General features: G+C 41.3%; 1 protein-coding gene and 1 long non-coding RNA gene across 3 annotated transcripts; one reads left to right on the forward strand and one right to left on the reverse strand.

Moving 5' to 3' along the window:
• Positions 1–4611: 4611 nt before the first annotated feature.
• LOC124068219 lies at positions 4612–6312 on the reverse strand. Its single transcript, XR_006844892.1, has 2 exons — positions 6115–6312; positions 4612–4731 (listed from the first exon to the last, which is right to left on the reverse strand). It is a non-coding gene; the product is annotated as an uncharacterized LOC124068219 (long non-coding RNA).
• Positions 4770–25791, forward strand: slc43a1a (solute carrier family 43 member 1a). 2 transcript variants are annotated; one of them, XM_046406241.1, is made up of 15 exons: positions 4770–5083; positions 10223–10386; positions 11830–12025; positions 12617–12672; positions 13935–14011; positions 19635–19727; positions 20134–20267; positions 20391–20518; positions 20864–21010; positions 21110–21145; positions 21241–21376; positions 21512–21641; positions 21798–21871; positions 22347–22470; positions 23093–25791. In XM_046406241.1, exons 2-15 carry the CDS (start codon positions 10233–10235, stop codon positions 23564–23566), a joined length of 1959 nt encoding a protein of 652 aa, XP_046262197.1. In that variant the 5' UTR covers positions 4770–5083; positions 10223–10232; the 3' UTR covers positions 23567–25791. The 2 variants fall into 2 exon arrangements, with proteins under 2 accessions (XP_046262197.1, XP_046262198.1); XM_046406242.1 differs by having other exon boundaries at positions 4774–5083; positions 23151–23486.
• Positions 25792–25857: the final 66 nt, after the last annotated feature.

Genomic DNA, 25857 nt, shown 5'->3' on the forward strand with positions numbered 1-25857 from the left:
ACTGTTTGACTTTGAAGGGTTTTGAGTTCCTTCCTACAACAAGATTTTTTGGCCTCTGTCTAAAAACAAAAAATTCCAACAAAAAAAGATGTACATTAACATTAACGAATTTCAATAAAAGACCTTAATAATTTGTATATATTTTAAATATATGGGTTCTTTTCCAGTTGTAACATTCATGTTTATCTGTTTGTGATGGGGTTATGCATGTGTTCTAAATGTTCATCTAAATGTTAATGTTAGTGAAGTGCTTTTCAGGGCTCTTTGGGTCCTCCATAGAGGAGTCTGTGACAAACTAAAACCTCATTTAAGACTTACAGTTCTCACAGTTTGATAGACAAATTGGACTCGTGTCATAGTCACGCTAACATGCAAATTAAACTCTGAAACAGCCAAATTATGCACTCTGTATAGGCCATCGCACTCTATTCAAAGTCATTCAAGGAAGTCAGAAGTCCTCATTCTACTCATCAGACTCTTTGCTATTTGCAATTAGCTAATTCATTACAGAGGTCATTCAAAGTGCTGCTTTGCTCAGCAGAGTGAACAGATAGACTGCTGTTAAATCCAACATCCACCCGGCTGAAACGTGCATGAGAAACACACTGAATCAACTCATGTGCTGTTTTGAAACTGAGCTCAACTTTGACCTCTCTGTGGTCTAGAAAAGCCAAAACCATGACCATGAAAGCATCACAATACAAACATCTTCCGTAAGAGTTTAAAGCTGTCGTAATAATTACATACAAACCAACAATTATTTCTTTACTGAATTACGGCAAGATGAAAATGCAAGATGAATGGTTTTGTGTGTTAACACATGCACTATATGGACAAAAGTACTGGGACACCTGGCCATTCTAAATACATAGACAGCCTTGCAGCTCTAACAGCTTCCACTCTTCTGGGAAGGCTCTCTGCATGATTTTGGAGTGTTTCTGTGGGAATTTCTGCCCATTCCCAACGTAGAGCACATGTGAGGTCAGACTCTGATGTTGGACCAAAAGGTCTGGCTCACAATCTCTGTTTCAGTTCATCCCAGAGGTGCTTGATGAGGTTGAGGACAGGGCTCTGTCTGACTGCTTCACCAGTACTGCTGCCTGACCAGCAGGTGGAGCCCTCTATCAGGAGTGCAAAATTTGGATCCATGCAAGTTTTCCTTCCTGGGTATAATGAGCAAAAAGGCTCCATATCAAAAAAAAAAAAAAAAAAAAAATCCAGAAAAATATTCTAGAATATAAACAAAGCTGTATACAGGCGTCACTCCTTATGTGTAGTTGGATTTTTGATACAAACTGACAAGAAGTTGTCAGTGTGTTCACTAATCAAATTGTGGTTTAAATATGCACAAATTATGCAATCATATAAGCAAAGGAATGACAAACTTTCTAGATGACAGTATGAAGGAATTAGTTTTGGCACTTAAAGCCTAAAGTGGGAGGACACAATAGCAGCTCTACTACACAACACATAAGGCCCTAGAAATGACTATAGAAGTGAATCAATAATCTCTCTGGCCATAAAAGAAGCAAGGACTTCTGTAACGCTGCCCCTACGTTTGTCAAGGGGTGTTTTGAAGCCTGGATTTTGGGTTTATTGCTCACCATATTTTTTTTTTTTTTTTTTTTTTTTTTTTTTTTTTTGTAATTAGTGTGGAGTCTGACAAGCCAAATTCAGGTAAAAGCTGAGGTGCTTGTGTGCTTTAAAGCGCAGCCATCGCTGCTGTGCGTCTGGCTGGGAGTCCTCTTAGTTCAGCACACAGCCTGAAGAAGTACAGAAACAATATCCAGTGAAGAAAAAGTACTGACTTTTCAAGTAAAACCTTTTGCACTTGTTGAATGGGTGTCTGTTGAACTGTAGGTGTTTGAGGGATGCAGAAAGCACTGAGTGGTGAGGATTTATTACACTGGCAGCCTTTTGTTTCAGACACTGAGGATTTCACAAAGGTATTAATTAGTCAAGGGCTGCTGTTGTGAATTACTGCAGGGGTGTTTCTGCATGGTGTCAACTCTGTATAGAATCATCCCGCTACATATTTCTACCAGACGTCCCTGCTGTGAGGTAAATACACGGACATGGTCCACCTGAGTATAAACTGTCCTGACTTTTTTTTAAAGACATTGCAGTTAGCAGGTGGGGTTAAAGGTGATATTTCCAGGTGTCCACAGCTGGAGAGTTCTTACTGAAATTCCAACGGGATTATTTTATTAAGGAATTGGGGCCTAGTGTTCTTACATTTGCCCTTGCAGCTGGAACAAATGTTTCGTGGACGACTGTAAAGCCGCGACTGTCTGGAACCGACTATGGCAAATTGCTTTATGTTTGAAATGGAAAACTTAACACTTCCCTGTAGAGCCCAGCAGGGTGCATATTTGGGGTGCGAGTACCGTGAATAAGCGGGACTAATGCTTTTGTATAGAGAGCAGAATTACTGGAGCTCAGCTGCCAGAAAATAATAAAGATTGAAGCTGAACGCTAAGCTGATATAAGCTGATGATCTACGTTATGTTCAACCTGACTGATTTCTCTGCTTGTAGCTTCTCTTTGAACAGCACAATCGAGATATTTTATGCTTTATTACCAATGGCCTCAATCATTTATGTCTTTAGTTTGTTAGATCAGTACATTTAAGTGGGAACTAAGTATCTCAGAGGCCAGAGACCATGTAATGCGTTAATGTATAGTTGAGACTACATGCAGTGCAGGGGCACTACTTAAAAGACATTCACCGGATTTCCAACATGGCAGCAGATTCTCATCAGAGTCAAATCCTCACATTTAAGTGAAGGCATCTCCATTTAAACAAAAGGCCTCTGACCTGTGATAAAACTTTACTTTACAGTATATGAAGGCATCAGGCAATGGTGTCATTCACCTGAAATTGGCCACTGGATCAGAGTGTGTTTGTGCACCTCAAACTGCCAACGTGCCAACTGTGTACACTGACTGTGTCTACGCTGTGTTATTATGAAGTTATTTCCCTCCAGCCTGTCTCCCCTGCATGTTTACAAAGCAGACCCACAAACATAGGTGAATATTTTTTTTGCTCAGGTTGAGACACTTTAAGCTCGCAGGACTCCGCCATCCTTTATGAACGATTCACAAGCAGAAGTGAATCACAAATCCTGCTTGTGTGCAGGTTAAAGTTCGTTCTGACCTGCATGCACCTTCTGACCCAGTAACACACAACAGCAGCAGCAGCAGCGAGGCCAGGTACCCCATTCAGACGGAAAGGTGCACTCCAGACAGCTGTTTTGTTGAGATGTTTATTTATCATGCAGATTTCCCAGCTGGATAGTTGGAGCACGTGGGGTGTGTCATCTCAGTGGAAATCTTCAGTTTAAAGGAGCCCTGTAGAGTTTGTGACCTTTGCTAGCCCCGCAAGCTATGATTTTTTGAGTGGATTCCCATTTTATTTGTTTTTTTTTTTTTCATATGGATGAGCACCCATGAGACACAATACAAATTCCTCCAATAGTTTATTACAATAGCAACAAACTTTACTAATTTAACACTTTTCAAAACAAACAAACAAACAAAAAAAAGCCAAATCGATCTACAGAAGAATAAAAAAACAAGATGGGAATATGAATACAATTTATGACACAAAAAAATATTACAACATAAAAGGAAAAAAATATATAAGATAAGTAAAACAAACAAAGCAGAAGTGAGTTTTCAAAAGAGGAAACTATTTGTCCACTGTGTTTTTTGCACACGTCCTGTGATTAAGAGGTGAAAGTGGTGTGCACAGAAACACAGCAATTCCCCCCAAACACAGACGGGGGAAAAAGAAAACTGTTAGCAAGACGTGAATCATGTGTTCATTTGAATGTCTCCAGTTTTATGAGAGAGGGAAGAGATGCAACAAGTTAGTCAGGGCCTCCGGGATGCAAACAATTTTCTTTGGTGACAGTGAAAGCAAACACAACGTTTGTTTGTTAAGAAAACTCCAAAGGGAAAGTTTTGGGTATAAAAGAAATATAAAAGGTTGCAATAAAATAAAATAAAACAAACAAAGAAACAACACAACTTTGGTACATTATTTTAATTTGGACAAATATATTTTATGTTACTGTTGATGCTCGGTTGAGATTTTGATTTTTTTATAGTGAATGAGTGCACTGCTCAATAAGTTTGGAAATAAACATTTTTTTTGTATTTTTCTGGATTATCACTTATCAAGAAGAAGGACAACAAAGCTGAACCAAGACAGGTTAAATAAATAAAACAAATAAATAAACATAGGATTATTATATACGGTGGAGAAGTTGAAAAAACAGTTGCAGGTGCAAGTTTGAGTACAAAAGAGCAACTACTGGCTGGGTAATGTATTATTAAGCAGGTGGCTGTGTGTACATGATACATGTACTGTACATAACATGTACAGTAGGCCTGTACACAACTTAGAGGATTTTGATATTCATGTACAAGCACTGTGAGTGTGAGTGTGTGTGTTTTAAAGTGGAAGAGTGTGATATATAAGTTTCAGGTGGGTGGATGTTTGTTTCTGCTGTAATTATCAGTGATATGAAATGTGACGGCGTTCGTTTTTGCTGCTCGTCCCATTTGAGGTCACATTTTTCTGTTCTTTTCTTTTCTTTTCTTTTGATTTTAATCGTTTCAGAGTCCCCTGCTGCAAGGCTCCGCGACGCAGCATCTGCGCAGGGAGGAGAGCGACGTGAAGCTTGTCTTGCAGACTGGTGGCCAGTAAAGGCAGCAGGGTGGTGACTAAAGTCAAAGAAAGAAGAGGGAGGGAATTAGAAGTCAAATTAGGAGAAAAAGAGGGGGGAGTCTGTAATGAAACCGAAGAGAGAAAAGAAGTGTGGAGGCTCTTAGAGGCTACTACGAAACCTCGACAAGACGGAGAGGAAGCAGAGAAAAGGGAAGGCTTGATTCAGGCTCTCTCTGCCTCTGCTAATTAAGACAACAGCAACAAGCAGCGGCCACACTTTTTAATTGTCTAAGAAGCAATAAGAACAGCAAAAAAAGAAAAAGTAAAAAAAAGAGAGAGAGAGAGAGAGAGAGAGAGAGAGAGGCGCATTTCAGATATTTTTCCTTTCTAAGAAGACATCCCACTCGTGTAAGTAGATGATTTTTATTACCTCGGTGGTTTTACTGTTTCCATGCTGTGTGTTAATAAGTGTAATACTCACTGGAATAACCTGAAGCGGCGACGCGGCAGCAGGACTGACCGACAGCTCACACGTGGCACGGAGTGCACACTTTGACAACTTTAAGCCTCGGTGTCTGACACATAACGTAGAAAAGTTTTACAAAAAAACAAAAACTGTGTGAAACTGGTGCAAGTGTGTGTGTGTGTGTGTGGTGTTCAATGTGTCGGCGTTCACCGTTTGGATGGGAAGTGTCAGTAGAAACCACAATGAGCGCGCTGCTTAGTAAGTGACCGCAGGGGCAGCTCACGCTTTCTCTGTTTATCCTTTGTGCTTTGTTAGCTTACACTTACACGCTGGAGCTCATTTCTCAATTGTTTCACATCTCACATATGACTGATTAAAATGTAGCCGTAAGTTGAATATCATCTTGCTTTAAGCAGAAGCGGGGGATCGCAGACACGTTGGATAAAGATAAGACTTTGTGGCATTCACGGCCAGGCCCTAAAGTCAGATTTTAGAAACTTTTTGTGAGTCTTTTTTTTTTTTTTTAGATCACAGAAATAGCTGTAGAGTAAAGAAGCATTGAAGACTTGTTTAACGTGTGTTGTGCTGCATGAAATCAGTCAGAAAAGGTTTTTGCAGGAGTAGTGATGATAAAGGCAAAAATTAGGCCTAAAATTAATTATTTAATTAGGCCTAATATCATGTTTCATAACTAAATTGGGGCTGCATTATTTTTGTTTTTCAGTCATGTACTCATATTTTGGAAGCGGGACTTAAATGATTAACATGTTATTTTAAATCACTGTTGATTTTCTGTTGATTAGCTAATTAATCAGTTAATCATTCCAGCACAATTATAAATATCTCTTGTCATTGATTTAACAGCTCCTTCTGTCTCCTTCACTGCCCCCTGTCTCCTATCATGGGAAACGGATCCCACCCCACCCCTACCCCCCACTTTTTGAGCAGGACATTTATGCGTAGTTGAACTCACAATTCAGACGTTACGTCTAAGCACGTGAATGCGGCATTAGACGTACCCCGGGACGGGTCTTTTCAGCCCTGCCGTGCCGGTAACCGGAGCCCGGTCTGAGGTCATGCCCGTGGAGAGACAGCTGCTGGCCGGCCGGGCAGCCTCAGGGGTTGCGTTTTTTGGACTCCTCGGGGAACAGAGGCTCCTAGAGGGCCTGGTTTATTTTCTTAGAAACTTGTGAGCATAAAGAGTTTTCCCTGCGGTCCTTTATGTCCTGCAGAGTTTGATAAACACGGCTGGTCAAGGTCAGAAACATCCCCGTGGGGAAAAAAGAGCAGGGCTGGATGGGAGCAACAACAAAAAGACTTGAAAGAAAGTAGGACACGTGATGAATTAAACATGTCAACTCAGTTCTTTAATACAAACGCAATAGCGACAAAACGTTTGTCGTTTGTTATTATCTTAGACAAATAAGATAATAACCCCCCCCCCCCCCCCCCCCCCCTCCCCGACCCCCTTCCTGTGTAAATACCAAAACACTCCATGGCCAATGGCCATAACAGTGGAGTTAGTCATGGCAACATTGCATCATTCAGCTGCTGGTGCTCAGGTAGGCTCTATTTCAGGAAGCAACTTCCTTATATGGTGTTTCTGTTAGTACCAACTTCACCTGCTCTCCCTCTACACACACACACACACACACACTTCACAGTATTATGAGAAGGGCTCACAACTGCCTGCCGATCCTGAAGACATGTTTGTTTTTTAGCTTGTGTGTTGTCAAGTGTTGTGTGTTCCCACATCACAACACCAGGCCAGTCCACACTATCACCCAGGGTTCTTTTAGCAATCATTTTTGACTTCTTGTTATCCATAATGACAACATGCCAGGTACCTAGTAACTGCATCTGGTAATGAGCAGTACAAAACTGGCGGGAAACAGAGGGGAAGAACATGTGAAAAGTGGAAGTGGAGGAATCAGACCAGACCACTGCATCTTGCACCAATTCACATGTGATCATATAACCTGAGCTCAAACACACACTGAGGAGCAGCTGATACCGTGCACTTCTTATAGGCACACACACTCCAAGTAGCCATGACTCCATGTTGCGTGTACTTCGCTGTCTCCGGAGCAATGACTACCCATAATGTATGTGATTTGTTGTGTTCTGCAGCCACAGCATCACAAATCCAATCCATGTGACAGCGCTCTCTATACTTAGGCCTTTAATAGACCGCGTCTGGTTGTGTTTGAAAGGCTGTTCTGTCTGTCCGCTCTGCTGAATCGACACATTAACAAATACTTTATAACATCCTGGCTTCTCCAACATGGACGGCTCTGTGACCATTCCTGCACTTAATATTTGTCTAAAACCAAAGATACAAGACTGTGTCTTTGTGTTGGTCAGACGGAGGGAACACGGAGCGGATTAATGTTGCTCAAAGTGACACTGTGAGAAACGGCACATTCAGCACATAAATGAGGATTTACGTCTGGGTTTTAAAAGCCTGATTAGTAGTGGCAGCCTCATTCATTAAAACAACTAATTAAAATCCAGATGATTGCGTTTTTGGGTCCACTGTGCTCTTGAGACCCCCTGCCTTTAAAGTTAAGGTATTAGGACAAACCCAGTGAACAGCAGCACAGTTAATGATTAGGTAAAAGAAGAAAGATTAAAGAAAGGGTGTCAGGATTGCTTTTCTGCACATCTTACGCTAGTAGTTTTGCTATTTTCAACCAGCAGCTTGGAAATGTCTTCCATTGTTATGCTGTCATTAGCAGCCGTGGCTCCAAATGTCTCGTTGTCTGTAAGAGCTATAAAAACTAACACGCACACACTGTTTGCCCTGACAGAAAACTAGGTTGAAATTTTAATGGTAACACAGGCTTTCAATTTGTAACTTGACAATAGGAGCTACTGGAAAAGGTGTTAACTTCAAGTCCCGTATGTGAACAAGTAAAGATGATGCTTTGAGAGTAAACAAAAGTTAAGTGTTAGTCTGTGACTCATGGGGAAAAGTTACACGAAACGCAATGAGGGAAAACTCCTCGATGTTGTCATGTTGCACTGGATGCGGTTAATGGTTAATCCCACTGATTAGGGAATTATACTGGATTATAAAGACTGAATCATGTCAATACTAAGATATATTTTTGTTCAGAGCTGCAAAAATTTGTCCAACAGAACATTCATCTGATTCTGTCTTGATAATCTGTTCATCGTTTCAGTCATTTTCAAGCAAAAATGACCAAAAAAAATGTGACACTTACAGCTTTTTTTTAAAATATGAAAATTTGCTGCTTTTTTTGTTTTTAAATTAAGCTAAATTGAATATTTGGAGGTTTGGATTGCTGGTCATACAAAACAAGACATCAGCGACAGACACACACCAGTCAAAAAGTTATCCTTTTTACTCTCTGTGTACCCTTGTGATTCAGTTAACATGTTAATTTGTCATTTACAAGACAGAGTGACGAGTGTTGTCTTGCTTTGTCACATTGTTGTTGGGGGATTTGGGGGGTGCTGTGTGTGTGTGCTTGTGTGTGTGTGTGTGTGTGAGTGAGCACTTGCTCTGACGGGGCAGTATGGGGTGTCAGTTACACTCATATCCCCCCTTTTCAAACTCTCTTTTCAGCACAATGGCCGTTCAGTTGGCTATAGATAATCGCATTACACGCACGCCTCATGAGAACATACGCAGAGACAAATCTTCCCCATTAGATCCTCTCTCCTTCTCCCATACAACACACACACGCGCGCACGCACACACGCTGTAGAGATGCCCTCATTAGGAAGCACTGAAGGTGTTTCCTGTTTGAGGCTGTGACTGCAGCCCCCTCCCTCCCTCCCTCCCTCCCTCCTGCTTCTCCTCAAATCAAGAGGCTGAAACTTTTCCTCCCTCTTTCCACTTCTTCTCTGGTTTGCCGCCAAATGGAATAGCTGGTTATATTTGGATCTTTGTTTCTTGCTTAGATGTCTTCCAGATGTGTGTGTGTGTGTGTGTGTGAGCCAGTCAAGACATTCATGACTAGATTCTGTGTGTTGCTTACTGGTGTTATAGGTTATAGTGACTGGTGGCCTGTCCTGTGTGTGTGTGTGTGTTTCCAGATGGTCATGACCAACTTGACTTTGTTTGATCAGTCACATCACAAGTTTCAGTCTGCTTGTGTGTGTTGTTGTTTGCATAAGAGCTGCATCGCCGGTCACTTCTGACCCATCGACCCCAGTGAGATAAACCCGAAGCCCGACTGTGGTTACATGTCGAAAGACTCCTTGAATCGAACGCTGCGTGATTTCAGATGGAAATGTCACCTATTTAAGACGCTAGCGCCATTTCCAGAACAAAAGCAGACCAGTCGAGTGCTCTGCATTGTTCCCCCAGGTCAACATCAAGGATGAAATAGCTGCAATACTGACAGCACAGTGGGAGGATTTCTGACAACAATGAAGCACAAGGTGTCAGGTGCCCAAATGGGATTTACAAAACAATGACTGGTGGTAGGCGCTCATTAGTCACACTGAGAGAAAAATGTCCTGTCTCCAGGGACTCCACCAAGTCTCCCCAACTTGTTGCAGTTGCAACAATTAGTTAATGAACAGAAAAGTAAGAATAATGATAACTTTTGACAATGGAACAATATGGGGTAAGCATATTCAGTTAAGAAAACATAGCAAATTTTCTGTGGTTTGCGCTTCTCAAATGGGAATATTTGCTTGTTTTTGCATTCTTTTGGGACAGTAAATTAAATATCTTAGCTTTTTTTTTCACCGTCAAACAAAACCAGACATTTAAGGACATGTCAGGTTGAGCTCTGGAATCTGCTCTGTTTACATGCATCCTCTCGTTGAGCTTTGTGAGTTTTTTTTCTTTCTTTTTGTTTGAAGGCTGATCCAGGAACAGTCATTGCAAACTAGGCTATAATACATACTGTGGTATCGTAGTTTCCTAAAGCTCTAACATCTAGTGTTTACTATCATGCGTAAGAAAAGACCGTTTTACTAATTGGTTTAATATTTGCCACCCATTTCTTTAATGAACCTTTGTTTTAATCATTCTAATTATTTTCTTCCTCCCATCTCCTCTCTTCCCTCCTTCCTGCCTCTCGGTCGCTCCTCCATCACAGAGCAGCAGCGATGGCGCCATCTCTCCTCCAGGCCTACAGGAGGCGCTGGTGGATGGCGGTGACAGCAGTCATTGAAAACCTGCTGTGTTCAGCCGTGCTGCTTGGCTGGGGCTCCCTGCTCATCATGCTGAAAAGGGAAGGTTTCTACTCACACCTGTGCTCAGGTAACATTAGCAGATTAGCAGCTCTAATCATCAACTTTAATCATTTGTTGCTTTGTGTCTCTTTAACAGTTCGATACTTCATGACTCACATAGAGGATTTTCATGTTCTCTGCATCTGTGGTTAAGATAAGATAATAAGATAAGATAAGATAAGATAATCCTTTATTAGTCCCATAACTGTGAAATTACAGTGTTGTGCAAACAGGGTATATAGGGTGCAAAGCATGCTGGGATAAGGGAAGGATGTGCATTCAAAAAAGAATAAATACACAGGAAACAAGTACCTGCATCTGTACACAGTACAGAAAAGAAAAAGACTATTCACACTAGAGTCCCTCGGTTGGTTGGTGTTGGTGGTTCTTTTATATGCAGGACTTAAGATCCCAAATTAGTCTGTTTGAATTTCTCTAATTGGCTTATCGTAACAGTTTGTTTCCTGAACTCTAATTGACCCCAAATATAAGTCATGTATGAGATAACAAACTTAACCTTTCCACACTGATTAATTACAGAATATTAGTTTGAACGAGTTTAAACGTGATATATTTCTTTATTTTGTGTACCATCACTGCTTTATGCTCATTGCTGTATTTTGTCAACCCTTTCAGAAGTACACGTTCTTCAGCAAACAGCAGAGAAAATAATGATTAATTTTGCAACTAGTATTAATTTCATTATTATTTCTTAAGCTTAAACTTCAATTTTTGTTCATGTGCCATCTAAAAGAACAAGATCTGCAATATTCAAACAAAAAAATTAAGTTATTTGAATATTGGGTAAATATTCTAAAATATTGACATTGTCTCTCATACACAAATACAGAACACACACACACACACACACACACACACACACACACACACACACACCAGAAAAGGTAAATATCACCCTAAAGCATAACTTGTGCTTGTAAGAGATGAGGAACCTGCTTCTGTTATGTTATACAATGCAAATAAGCTGCAAGCTACATTTCTGGCTCACTACCTGCAAAGTTTGTGAATTCGTCAAACGCGGTCTTCCCTCACTTTGGCTTCCATTTTTTTTTCATTTTTTTTGATGTAAAGTTTGCTCTCAGTATTGATATATTCTATTCTTTTAATTTAAGTTGACTGTGACACCAGTTACTTAAAGGGCCCTGATTTATCTCAGTAATCTTCTTCTTGATAATGAAGAAGTACAGTGAGTGTCAACAAAACACAAGGGTTTTGCCAGCTGTGACCAGAGAGGTACCATTTTTTTTTCAATAATTTATGAATAAAAGGCAAATTTTAAGGGAAAAACAGAGGTTTATGCAGCAGAAGTATATGTTTGTTTGTTTTTTTTTTTACTGGTCCCTTTCCTCTTAATTACCTCTTGCTCAGGGACCGCAAATGTTTCAGGTGTTTTCTGTATACATTCTTGCCAGTCATGCTCTAATCATCCCTACACATCTTGTTCCCACAGAGAATGATTCTGTGGTCGTGTCCTCGGGCAACTCTTCCTCCGGTCGCGAGGAGGAGGGTTGGCTCAGCTGTGTGGATCAGGAGGAGATGCTAAATCTGGGCTTCACCATTGGCTCCTTCTTGCTCAGCGCCACCACCCTGCCACTCGGTATCCTGATGGACAAGTTTGGGCCACGCCCGATCCGCCTGGTGGGCAGGTAATGGTTGTAAATATCATCACAATGTAAAGGAATGTGCATGTGTGCAGGGTTGATCTGTTTATATATATAAAAAAAATATTTAGAGAGATTTAGAGAGAATTGCTTCATGAAAACTTGTTTATTTCTATGCTATGGAAATTTGATTACTTTATATTTCTTGTGTAAATGTCATGATGAAGAGAGGCTGGAGTGGAAGCTGCTTAAAACACTACACAGTACCTCAACTACTACTGAGGTTGTAGTAAAAAAAAAAAAAAAAAGCAGAAAGATCACATTCCCAAAGTGGGAGGAGGGTGCGTTCTCAGTGTGCGAATCAATGAATGTTGGCAGGGCACTAGTGTGTGTTTGTGTGTGTGTGTGTGTGTGTGTGTGTGCGTGCGCACGTGTGAATACATTGATGTACTTCTATGACTATTTCTATGACTCAGACCTTTGCAAACACAGAGACTTGGTTATTTATCCCGTGGTATTTATTTATGTTGTGGCTCATATCATATGATAAGATATTGTACATTTATATGACTTTCAGCATGACAACATTTGGTATAGCGTGCAAGAATTAAAAATGTCCTTGTTCTGTCGTCACAGTTCGTGTTTTAGCCTGTCCTGTATCATGATGGCCGCGTCAGCCTACAACCCTGATGGTGAGTTCAAATGCTAACATACGTGCTGCGTATGAATGAATCTACTGCTGTGTGTAGCCAACACGCAGAACTTTGTGCAGCATCAAACATGCTTCAGTTATCAGACATCTTTCAGTTTGAGACTAGCTGTTCGTCAGGAGGAGCAACATTCTCTGTTTTTTCATTTTACGTTGAGGGTGTGTTCACCTGTGCATGTTAATGAGCCAGCACAAAATAAAAAGCATTCACACCATTTATGACCTGATAGATTTGATGAGAAACCTAGCACATGGAAATGCTTCCACACAGGTGCACTGCATGGTACAATTAAGCAGTTAAGATCCAGTCATGATTTCTGGCATGTGTAAAAATGCTGAACAGAGTGAGTCAGAGTGACCCTATTTATTGATGGGAAAACCATCAATAAATAGGGTGACTGGGATGTGATCGGACTGTCAGCAGGAACATTCATTGGGGTCAATGTGGGAATGGTTGACACAGAACAGTAGGTCTCACACACACATTCATTTTGAAACTTTGCTTTTCTTTCCTGTGATAGCTCCAGAGGGAGCACATTGTTCTTAGTGTGTGTGTGTGTTATTGGTTCATGGGCAGGAATTTGTATTTGCGGGCATGTTGTGGCCCAACACCTCACTAAGATATTTTCCTTTGTTTGCACCAGGTACACTTGGGCAGGTGAGCAAAAGTCTAAAAACAGGCAGATGCTTGACACTCCACTAATGATTCTCCACACTCTTCACACCCTCCTCTTTCACATCTGTGCAAATAACTATGTGCAATAGTGACTTCTTGCAATGGAAACCGCACAGTTTCAGATGGGAAGGAAGATGAGCGGAGAAGAACGTGCTCAGCTGTTATTCAAAACACATCAGGAAAATGCCTGCGTGATACCTTCAAGTTTTATTTCCTGTAGCCTGCTTATTTAGCTCGGTTCCCTCTGCTGCTCTCACAAGAGGGCCGAGGACAAGTTTATTTTTTTTTTAATTAATTAACAAATGTGGCTGTAAAAACATATAAAACAGCAAGAACACAAAAATCAAGAAAAAGAAAGACGAACAAACTGCGAGTAAATAAAAAGTTCATAATTTAGCCATTTAGATGTTCGACTTTGGGGCAACTGTGTTGGCCTCATCTTTGAATGATCTCAAACTTCTTAGGGCTTCTCGCTGGAGGAAGCGAGGGAGGACATGTCCTCCAGTCTTGTTTTTAGAGAGTGGACTCTGGTATTAACTCTCCTCCTGCGTTTCTCCTTTTCTTTGCAGTTCTGTCAGCACTCATCTTCTTGGCTCTCTCCCTGAACGGCTTTGGGGGCATCTGCTTGACCTTCACCTCACTCACGGTGAGACGCACAACCAACAGGAAATGGACAATGACACAAAAAATTCTGACTGATTCTGGCCATTTCTGAGCTAGTAGGGGAAGAAAGAAAGAAAGAAAGAAAGAAAGAAAGAAAGAAAGAAAAGAATGAAGGGGGAAAAAAGAACATGATGACTCACCCCTGGAGTCTTTTGGAGCTTTGTTGTGTTACATACAAACCACAAATTGGATTAGCTCTGCGGCTGCCTTTGCGGTATCTTAAAAGCTGTGCGATCGAGACATTCAGGACAAAACGTGGTCTTTAATATGAACAGGGCCTCACATTCAAGGTACTTCTAGCACCAAGGTAAAGAAGATAAAGCACACCAAAAACGCTCTTAAAATGTTTTAAATGAGCGTTTGAATTGGTAATCATACAAACCCTGAATCTTCCTCAGCATTCGGTTGAATATGTTTGTTGTCAGGCTTGTTTTTAGTCATTATCTAAAACCTGGCCTCACTTTCTGACATCCTGTCTCATATTAAAGCACTGAAACAGCAAAAAAGAGCAATCTCTCAGCTGTGTCCTTACTGTGGTTACATAAGTCACATTGTAAGAAAGTACTAATGTAGGCTTGTGTTCCTGGAACAAATGAGCAGACCAGTTTTGGTAGCTGAGAGTCTCAGCATGGTCAGAGCCTCTATTTATTTCAGCTGAGGAAACAGTGTGTGTTGTGACTGGGAGCTGTGTTTGTTTACATTCGCGTCAGGCATGTGTATTCGCGTGTGATGTGTCAGCTGGTGCCAACATGATCAAGTGTGCTTTATTGTTTCCGATGCCTCCTGCGTCCTGGCAAGTATTTGGGTTTGTGCTGCACGTCAGGACTGCACGTGAGTGTGTTAACAGTGTTCCCTCTTGAGACGCGCATGACTTTTCCCAGATGGAAAGTCTCGCATTTGTGTTTCGGCCAATAATGGCCTCCAGATGACTACACACCCTCCCCGAAGCTCGGCCCACTCACCTCTATTCAAAACACTCAAGGCCAAACTTTCTCTCGTCTCCTCTGCCCCCTCTCCTTCCTTCCTTCCTTCCTTGTTCCTTTGTTCTCGTGTTCGTCCTCTCTGCTGTGTCTCTCTCCTGCCCAGCAGTCAGCAGAAAATCACTACTGAACCTTCTCAACTCTACATGACTGTGCACATGTGTGGATGTACTAATGTGTGTTTTGCACAGCGAGACAAACGTGAAACAGATGTTTAGATAATGAAGGTCCAGTGGTTTGGACAGATGAGATGACCCTGTCCTCTGACCTTTCCCCTGTCAGCAGTCTATAGCCTGACTCTGTGGAAAAAAAAAGATAAGACTCATGTCTCTGTGGCTCTCTGCAGTATGGCTCGATTTAAAAAAACATGTTCCTGTGCTGTGCCTCACTGAAACGTGCCAATAAACAGCTGACATGACTGTTTTACAGAGGGGAAAAAATAAGTTAGGTCCAAAGTGAAATATCACCCACACGAGGGATGTGACGTAGTTTGTTCAATTGAGTTCATTTTTATGGGACAGTCATGCTGTTCAGATGCACATATTAAAGGTGCACTGTGCAGATTTTGTTTGGGTGCTGTTTGTAAACACACCATTTAAAGGTGCAGTAAGTGAGAAAGATAATTGAGTGTTGAGTCTCATTGTTGACACACAATCTGATGCAGGCTCCAATGCACACTTCTAGAGGGTCATAATATACTAATATATGAATGTTGGATCTTGCATAAATGAACCTAAAGCGATGCACAAGACATCTGCAATATTTACATATTAGAGCTGTAACAATTAATCGGCGAAGTGATTAGTAAAATTGTTGATGGGTTGATGAAGATTTATATATCTTTTTAAAGCAGCAGGGACTGATACTGAAAATAAATATAGTGTGAAGATGTTATACCTGATAAGAGCATCTGTTTATTTCCCCAGTGATGCAGTGTAGCAGCATCACTACAACATGAAAACCTTTAGTGTTGGTGTTTAGTGTCTAACACATACTTCCACACAGCGAGATACTGTGCTCTTTCTATGCCTTTAATCGCTCACACACACATTTGAGTCATGTTCAAACCCCTCCCCCCCTTTGTCCCTGTCTGACCTCTGCGTCCCTCTTTCCCTCTCTAATGAGGTCGGGTGTACCAGCATTGACCTCCACAATGTTGTTGTTGTTGTTGTCGTTCTGAAGATCGAATGACTGCTGAGCGCAAATACTGAGAGACATATACACACAAGCGCCATCATGATTTAAACCATGTGCTTTAGAGTCATAACCCAAACTTGGTTATAAAACAAGAGAAATCTCTGTTATTTTGGGTTATTGTGTAATCAGTGTCAGAGTCTAATGATGAACATTACGCTCCGATACAACCTCATGATTTCATACTATTACAAGTTAGAGTACATGGAATATGGACAAAAAAAAAAATCACAGGCAACATATGTTACGCACATTGCTGCTTAAGTAGTCTTAACTGTATGACTTGATCAGGGTGGTTAACTCCTCCTGGCGCAAAAGACATTAGATCCACTGCGCTAATTGTTGTGTGCACATTTGGATTTTTGTGCAAACAAAATAACATTTTGAAGACAGCTCAAGCCTGTAAATGTGCAGTGTGACTGTATCAAATAAACCTTGCTCTACAACATTTTTACACAACAATTAGGTTCGACTGATCTTATTAACTCGGCCTTATTAACTTGTGCTAGCACACCATTTTGTTTTTGAAGTTCATATCAGAAAACATTCCTGCCTTGGATTTTTTTACTGCTAAATCTTTGCCAGAAGCAACCAGTCTTTGTTCCATCCTGGTTTGCACAAATCATTAATTACCTTAAATGATTCATGCTAATCATGCACAATAGGTCTGTACGCCCGTGTGTCACATTGGCATCGAAGGAATGTGAACACTCCACTTGCAGTTGCTGTGACAGACGTGGGGCGTGGGGCTGCCCTTCAGCACTCCTGTTTGAAATGTCCTTTCAGCTGTTCCTTGCCGCCGTCAGAGCTGTCAGCCTTCCATGTGCTAACTGTGGTCTCAGTTAGCGAAAAGGTTGAACTTCCAGAGGCCGCTACAGGGACCTGGTGATGCTTTGGATTAGAAACCTTAAAAGCGAGAGTCACACGTCATGAGGTTTGAGGTTTTGAGGCTTCAACGGAGGGCAACTGAAACACCATCTTTATGTTAGACTGCTTTTTTTGTGTGTGTTACATAAGTCTAGTGCAGCTGTACAAGAGTGCTGTACCAACGCTATGAGGGATGAGGGTTTGACCAGCCTATGAACAGGCAGGAAGGGAAGCAGAGAACTGAGGTGGAGAGAAGAAGCCGGTGCTAATCGGCTGTGGTTTACTGCTTCCTGCTGGGATCTCCACTGAGAGAGGGGCTGCAGCTGTGGCTTGGGAAGATCAGACAGAACAAAAAAATGTTAACTCCCACTACCTCTCTTTTTCCTTGCTTATTTCTATACACCTTTCTCCTTCTTTTCCTCTACTCCCGTTCCCTCTTATTCCACTTTCTCCTCCCATAGTCTACCTCTCGTCCACACGTTCAAGGCTGCATCAAAATTTCAGCGCTCATTAAGCTACTATTTGGCGCATTCTCTCAGTGATTAAGGTCTTAATTAAACCCGGTGCCAAAGTCTTAAAACACCCAAGTGAGTGAGCACAGCAAGAGTACATTTTGAACTGATTAGCTGCGACAACTGAACGGCCAAAGCTCCATTTGTGTGTAACTTTCTGACACCAGTTGACCCTCATGTACCTCCACACAGTCACGTGTTTCCCTCCGCGTCCCTCTGGCAGTGTTAGCATGCAAGACATGTGCTGCTGGGCCCTGCAAGTGTGAGATATGTATTTCATGAGAATTGTCAGAATGCAGTGGTGGGAATCACGCTTGCTGCTGGCACACGCTCACACACACACACACGCTCACACACACAAACACACGTCACGCTTTGCTTTCTGCCTCACGTGCAAGTCTCTCAGACACTCTTCTGAAAGCAAACACCAGTTAGCTGGCATCTCACACGGCTGGAATATCTTTGCTTTAACATTAGTAAGAGATGCAAACTCCACTTGTGTGCTCAGAGGGCCCTCCTGACTGCATACCGCAAACCTCTGCAGTCAGAGAGTCCGGCACCGTAGATCTCGTGTCCACAGAGCGGTTGTGAAGTATTTCGATTCTCAGAAGCACTGAATGGGGACGGGTGTTCTCTGGGATGTTTTTCTCGTCTCAGTGGGACAGTCAAGCCCTCTCTCGAACATCCTCAGGAAAGCTTTCTTTCCTGTTTACCTGCCATCCTTATTGTTGTGTCAGCTCTTGAATTGACCTCATGCTTCCTACTACAAGACACACTAGTCTGCCAGCCACAAACTGTCACCACAGTCTAATCTCCAGATTGCAGCCAAACCCTGTCACACAAAAACATCTGCTTTTACAGAAAAACGTCTTTTCACCTTTATGCCTTGTTGGTCAGGAACCAAAAGCAGTTCTAGGAATGTTCATATGGGGCAATAAAGTTCTTAGAAATCTTCTCCTAGGAGTTATTTCATGGGCTTTAACCCATCAGGGAGTCCCCTGCAAATATGACTGATCTGCTTCAAGAGTCTCACTGCATCCTTTGTTTGTGTTTATGTTTTTTTTTTTATTAACAGTTAATCAAATGGCCATGTCTGTGTGAGAGAGGGAGCTCATCCATGGATAATCATCACCAGACTAATAGAAAAATTTAATCTCATCTTTGAACTGTGTTTAAATGTAAAAATCCCTTTCCTATTCTTGTTTAGATCATAGTCCTCCCAATTTCCAAATTTTTGGTTCACCGTCAGAGAGATCAGTGCAAAGGTGTGGACACACAACTCTGGGATTAATAAAACAGGATACTGACAGTACATGCTGAACTTCAACTGAGCAGGGAGATTAGGTGAAGTTTGGAAAACCGTGGTCAGTGTTGAGAGAGAATAGCGAGCTTGTCATGCAGCACACCTAAAATCCCACACATGTGATTTTATAATCATGATTGACCCATTTAAAACTCTATTCAAAGGACACTGGGTCATTGTTATGTTCACTAAGCTTCTTACTACTGTAAATAGGTCGGCCTAATATATGATGTGTTAGTGCCTGGTGCCAACCACCTTGTCCCCTTTGCTGTATGTCATGAATGCCCCAATGTTGGGTCCACCAGACTCTCTGAAGTTCATCAAGAGCCGGCTATAGACTGGCTCCCACCTTTTAATCCTACCTCTAAGAATTTTTTTTTTTTTTTGAAATAGAATGAATAAAGTGGCTGGATGTGTGTCTAAGTATAGCTTAGTCTGCATTTGAACTGTGAGGTCAGGACCCAAACTGGGTCATGACTTTGTTTCTTGTTTCCTCATGACACGGAAACTAATATTTTTTTAATGGGCGTGCTGTGCAGGGAGAGAGTGTTACTGGGTGCAAACGCCACGGGGAGGAACAGTTCACAGTGTCTTGAATAGGAGGAGATTTTTCAGCACTGTCTGCCTCCTGCTGGTCAAAATAACGTACTGCATCTTGACTCAACTGTATGTATACTGAGGTCTGGATGAACATGTTTGACGTTGTTGAAACGATTTGTGTCTTGTTTCTCCCATCCTCTGTCCCTGCAGCTTCCTAACATGTTTGGTACTCTGAGCTCCACTGTCATGTCTCTGATGATTGGCTCCTACGCCTCCTCTGCTGTGACCTTCCCTGGAGTCAAGGTAAATCACAATAATAGTTCTTAATTTATTAGCTAATCAACTGCTAATGATTATTGATAATATTGACAGATTCTTCATGTCTTTCTCAAACAAACCACTTAAATGTATATAGGCATAGTGCTTAATCATAGCACTTGGAGGATATTAGTGGACTACGGGCATAATTATTTAAACATACAAAATTTTAATGAATGAGAGAGTTTTGGTTTTTTTTTTACGCCATGTGATAATAAATCCAAATAATCCAAATAAATGCTGATGTTGTTTTTTGTCTACTGGATGTGTAAAGAATTAGCTGTTAAAAATGCTACTAAGTGATTACATGTCAGTGTACTGCTTGTTCTGAGCACTGAGTGCTGCACCATAATATAACCAACCTCTTCCCCTCCCCCTCCTTTCTTGCCAGCTGATCTACGACGCAGGTGTGTCCTTCCAGGTGATCATGTGGATGTGGGCGGGTCTTGCTGGGTTTGTCTTTTTCAACTGTTTCCTCAACTGGCCCACAGAAGGCTTTCCGACACCTGATGAGGTAGACTACAGGTTAGTGTGTCCGTCTCTTCATCTTCATCATCCACACTGAGACGCAGAAGCACAAAAATGCTGATCAGAGCGTCGCTCCTCCACTCCAACCCTCAAATGTGCATGTCGATGTGTTTGTAACAGTAAGATTCTCACGCTGGAAGAGCTGCCTTCATCGGAGCAGAAGGCAGTTGCAGAGAGACTGAGCCAGAAAAACGGAGACATTCGACACTCCACAGAGAAACTTCCTAATGGACATGATGTTGCTGTCAGTAAGTCAACAAACAGCCCTTAACTTTTCACTTTATGCCAGTGGCCCCTCCAATCATTTTGGCTTGCGTCCCCTTAAAAGGACACTGCGTTGCCTGTGGTCCCACATTACAGGTTGCATATATCAGCAGGGTGTTACTAGTTCAATTAAAAACTGTTCTCATAATTTAAATAGTTTTTAGAGTCAGTTTGCTTTTGCAAAAATTTGCTTTTTCCTGTAACGATAAAGAAATCCCAATCACATACCCTTGACTCACCTGCATACACATGAATATAGAAATAAACTCACTTATGTCACTGTCACTTTTACATTAGATTACACCAACCCTCTTCTGCTTTTCTCTCAGATGCTGTTCCGTTCCGTCGGTCTGTTTTCTCTCCCATCTTCCTGTGGAGTCTGGTTACAATGGGGATGTCCCAGCTGAGGATCATCTTCTTCATGGGGGCAATGAACAAGATGCTGGAATTTTTGGTCACCCACGGTGATGAGCATCGTGAGTGTCGAAACCTTCAACCACAGTCCCAGTCTTTTTAATTTATTGTATGTTATCGAAGGGACACTGACAGGGTGGGTCTTTGGTTTTATATTTCAGCATCTGAGCAGCTGGTGATTGAGGCAGAGGAGAAAGGTGAGTAGTGTAACAGTGTGGCTTTAAATTTGTGTATTTTACATAACCTGATCGGCATATCTTTTATCTTCTTAATTTTGTCTGTTCTTCTTCAGTGAGTTTCTACTCGTCCATCTTTGGCACACTGCAGCTGCTGTGTCTGGTCACGTGTCCTCTGATCGGATACATCATGGACTGGAAGATGAAGGAGTGTAAAGAGGAGAAGACTGTCCCCCCAGGCACAGAGCAGAGGTACATGCAGCGAGTCCTGCCAGTTTAAAGCAGTTGAATCAATAATACAGGCAGATAGACGTGCAAACGTTGGGTGGTGTTGTTGAAAGGGAGTGGTCCAACATATAGCACTGTGTGTCTGTGCCCCCCCATCAGACAGACCAGTGGACCCAAGAGAGACAGTAAGATCCAGAAAGTGACCAACGCCATGAGAGCCTTCATTCTCACCAATCTACTGCTGATCGCTTTTGGATGCTGCGGCCTCGTAGATAACCTGCCTCTACAGGTGATGCGCGTGCACACACACACACACACCCACACGAAAGCAAAAAGACAAAATGGCAGCCAGAGAACGAAGAAACAAATAAAGAATGATAAGTAATAATATTATTCTAATAATTAGAATGATAATTAATGCCTCTTTCCTCTGTTTCTTCTTCAGATCTTGACCTTCATCCTCCACACGATGGTCCGAGGCTTCATCCACTCCTGCTGCGGAGGCCTTTATGCTGCCGTGTGAGTGCTGCACCTGAAGCTCTGCTGAACACATTCGCATCCGAGACGAAATCGGAAAAAGCTCAGGGGTGTTTTAAGTGGTGTTATCACTGAATCACTGAACAAAACTTTGTTAAAAAATGCGCCTTCACTTCACGGCACTTTACCTACAGGTTTGTCTGAAACCTGTAATCAAACAGTAGACACTTTCTCGACCCATTTAGAGTTGTTTCCAGCACCATATAAACACCAAACATGAAGCAGCACTTTACAGTGTGATAAAAGAAACCAGATGTGGTGGGGAAAAAAAAGTCAGGGAGTGCTGCATTACTTGGATTAAACCGCATGTGCCACCAGTCAACTTACTCTGTTAAGAAAATTCAATGCAGTACGATATTATCTAAAATGATGCAGTGTAATTTAACTCCTTATTATAACATTTTACTCATTAATGTGGGGCTCCGTGTCTCATTAACCACCCATATCCTTCCCACAGCTACCCATCCAACCACTTTGGCACCCTGACGGGCCTCCAGTCCATGATCAGTGCTGTGATCGCGTTGCTGCAGCAGCCGCTCTTCATTGCCATGGTTGGACCACTGAAAGGAGACGCCTACTGGGTGAGGACGCAGACACTTTTGTGGTTTCCAGCCAGTGAATCCTAGTGATTTTTCTAATTCCTATTTTTTTTTTTTTTATAACTATAGGGTAAATTAGTGTGACATTTAAGACAGATATTCATGTCCATTTAAGGATGAATTGCTATGACTTTAGTGGTCCTTTTACTTTTCATGCAGTACCATCATCACCATCATCATGTCAATTTTGCTCGTCCAGTACTTTGGTTTATGACCAAATACTAGTAAAAGCCTCACTTTGTGTTTATTTCTAATTAGCAAATGTTAGCATGCTAACACACTGAGCCAAGATAGTGGACTTTATATCAGCCAAACATGCTGATGTTCTCATTTAGCTCAAAGCAGCGCTGTACCTTACTACAGCATCACAGAGCGGCTAACATGGCTGCAGATTCTTGGTCTTGTTCGTCGTCAGCTAACCACTTAAATACTTGTCAGGTGTAATTTCAGTTATTTTCGTTTCTTTTAGCTGTCCGCTTACAACCAGTTTCAGTTAGTTTCCACAATTTATTTTTTAAAAAATGGAACAAAAATGATCAAATTCTAATTTCTGGTTCAGTCCAGTCCATGTACTTATTTATTTATTGTCATTGACTCTCACCAGAGACTGTATGACTGTAACTGTAACTTTCCACCTCTCTCATGCGACGTCCATCCATCAGATCAACCTTGGCCTGCTCATCCTCTCGTTGTCTGGCTTCCTGCTGCCGGCTTACCTGTTCTACCACCGCAGACACCTGCTGAGGGAGAAGGAGGCCCGGGACAAGCAGGCCGCCGGACAGGAAATGCAGGCACTCAACCACACCGAGGTCAACGGCCACAAACCTCACAGCAACGGTGCTGTGGAGGCTTAGAGCGACACAATAGAGCCAAGGATCGGGAGAATCGTAAGATTTATTTTTGTATGTGCCCTCAAAATGAGCACCAGCAATCTACTCGTCCATATATATTTTTTTGTTTTGATATTTCCCTTGTTGTTTTCTTCGTCTTATTTTTGGTCATTGCTGGTGCACATTTTGCTCACCAGAAAACCACAGAGCAAACAGATTCCCCATATTTTGTGGCACCTCAGAGTTAGTCTTTTATTTCCTTGTGAGTTGGGGAGAAGCGCATGTCATCATCCTTTGTTGCTGTTTATTTATTTTGGTTTAGGTCCAAGAGCCAGATTAGTGTGATTTTTTTTTTTTAAAGCCATAGATTTCACTGACAGACATATGCACACATCCTGTTATGGCCTGTGTGTCAGACTGTGGATATCACGGTACTTGAAATACTGTTAAATAGTTTTCAAAGATAATCATCACAATTCTTGCTAACACCAAAGAACAGCTTAAGGATATTAGAAAAGTTAACATTTCTACTTCAGTATTGTTTTAAAAATATGGTGAATGAAGCTAAATCTTAGCGTAGTATGTTGTTTCTACTGGTTTCCCTTCAACAAAAGCTATAAATATATATCTATGCAACACTATTAAAAGCATACAGGCTATCAAATGAATTTTAAAGCATTTGAATATCTAAATACCAGATGTCTGGTATGTATAAGGAAGATTTTTGGGCCATTTTTCTAAGCCCAGTCAGACACACACATATGAACACAGATAGACTGGTTGTAGAGACACCACATCTACCTCCTCTGTTTCCCTTTTTTTGTTTTTTTGTACTGTCTCTCTGCAACTGACTCCCGTCTGTCCACTTCTTTTTCCTCATTAGGGCATAATCTTTAGATCGTCAGATACCCAACGAATTTACTCAGTGCAGCATTTCTCCTTGTGCATTCATGATGTGTAGATGTAATGCTGAGTCATTTCTGAAATTTTTATATAAAGGAAAAATATCTTTGTGGAGACACAAGGAAAAATATGAATGACGTTTTAAATTCTGACACACAATGTGTGTGTGTGTGTGTGTGTGTGTGTGTGTGCGCGTGCTTTATACACAGAAATGAACTAGTGTGTGTATAAAATATGTATTTAAGTGTCTTTTTTTTATACTCTAGCATTATACATTAGCATTAAAAAAAGGGAAGAGTTTCTTTCAGTATCAGCAAATGTCATCTAAATGAAGCTTGGATGATTTACTGTGTATTCTACTTTTTGCTTTATTAGTCATGAACTGATTCTCTCAAGATTTTTCTTTTTTGTAAATAGGACTGAGGTGTGTGTTGTATTTTCATACATATTCTGCTTGCTTTACTATATATGCGTGTGTACAGTAAATTAACCGAAGGCTGAGGAGACACTGGCTGTCTTGGATGCTCATCGTCGCATTAAAAAGCAACCCTCGTGTCTGCCAGCTGCAGATAGAACCAGAAAACTGTACTTTCTTCCAAAGACAGGACAAATTGTGTCGATCATGTACTGTTTTGCTCTGCACACAGCAACGGTATCGTGTAGATTTATGGAATCAGTTGTAATGCAATGATTTTTAATTAATTTTTTAAGTATTACATTTCAGGTTCAAGATTGCAGCCTTAGATGTTTCCTTTCGTGTCGTATGTTTTTTTCTTTTTTTTCTGGTTTTTAGGTGCTCTTTGCTCTTGCTTGGACAGAGATTCTGTTTTGATTCGACTCTGTCTTTGCTGCCATCTCGGCTTAATTGCAGTAGATATGAATGTAAGAATAATGCTTCAGCCAAACATCCTTCTTTGTAAGCCAAAGCCATGTGTAGAGACTGTAAGCCAGTCGACAGTACAGCTCCTTTCCTCAGCAGAGCGTACAGGATCAGAATGAACAGGAACGCCTGATAATGTTTGTTTTTTTAGTTGCTGCAGGTGTCACTTCAGCTTGATGATCATTTTTGAGGTTGTATTTTCTGTTCTTTATCCAGCTTATAAATACAATCAAGTGCATTTCAGTCAGTGCCACTGAGGTTTTCCAGTTTGTCATTACTTGTCTCTTACTGCAGTCCTCTGTAGTATTTTATGTTTGAAACCAACATACTATCAATTTCAGCAACAAATATGTGACCTCTTGGTACTTCTGTGAAGCTGCTCAGTTAAAGCTGACAATTACTGCCAAATGACATTCAAGTTAATGTGACTCCCTGGTGCTCATGACATTATTGTCACTGTATTATCTATTGTCTATAAGTTTAATCATCATCGTGTCTGGAAGTTACTACAACAAAAATTAAAATCCTTTCATTTTTTGTGTGTTATAAGATCATCCACAGCGGCTTATCTAATCTCTTTGTCCTCGGGGTTGAAGCGCTGGTATGTCGTGCTAAATGTTCGCCTTTCTTTCCTGCTTTCAATCAGTATATCCAGCTTGTGCACATGAAGAATAAACGTATGAGTGTTAACATGTTGTCTAAGTGCACCTTTTTGCCATCCACCTAAACAGTACTCTCACAGCAACAGAGTCCAGC

This window comes from Scatophagus argus, chromosome 12 (genome assembly GCF_020382885.2).
Source record: "Scatophagus argus isolate fScaArg1 chromosome 12, fScaArg1.pri, whole genome shotgun sequence".
Taxonomy (NCBI): Eukaryota; Metazoa; Chordata; class Actinopteri; family Scatophagidae; genus Scatophagus; species Scatophagus argus.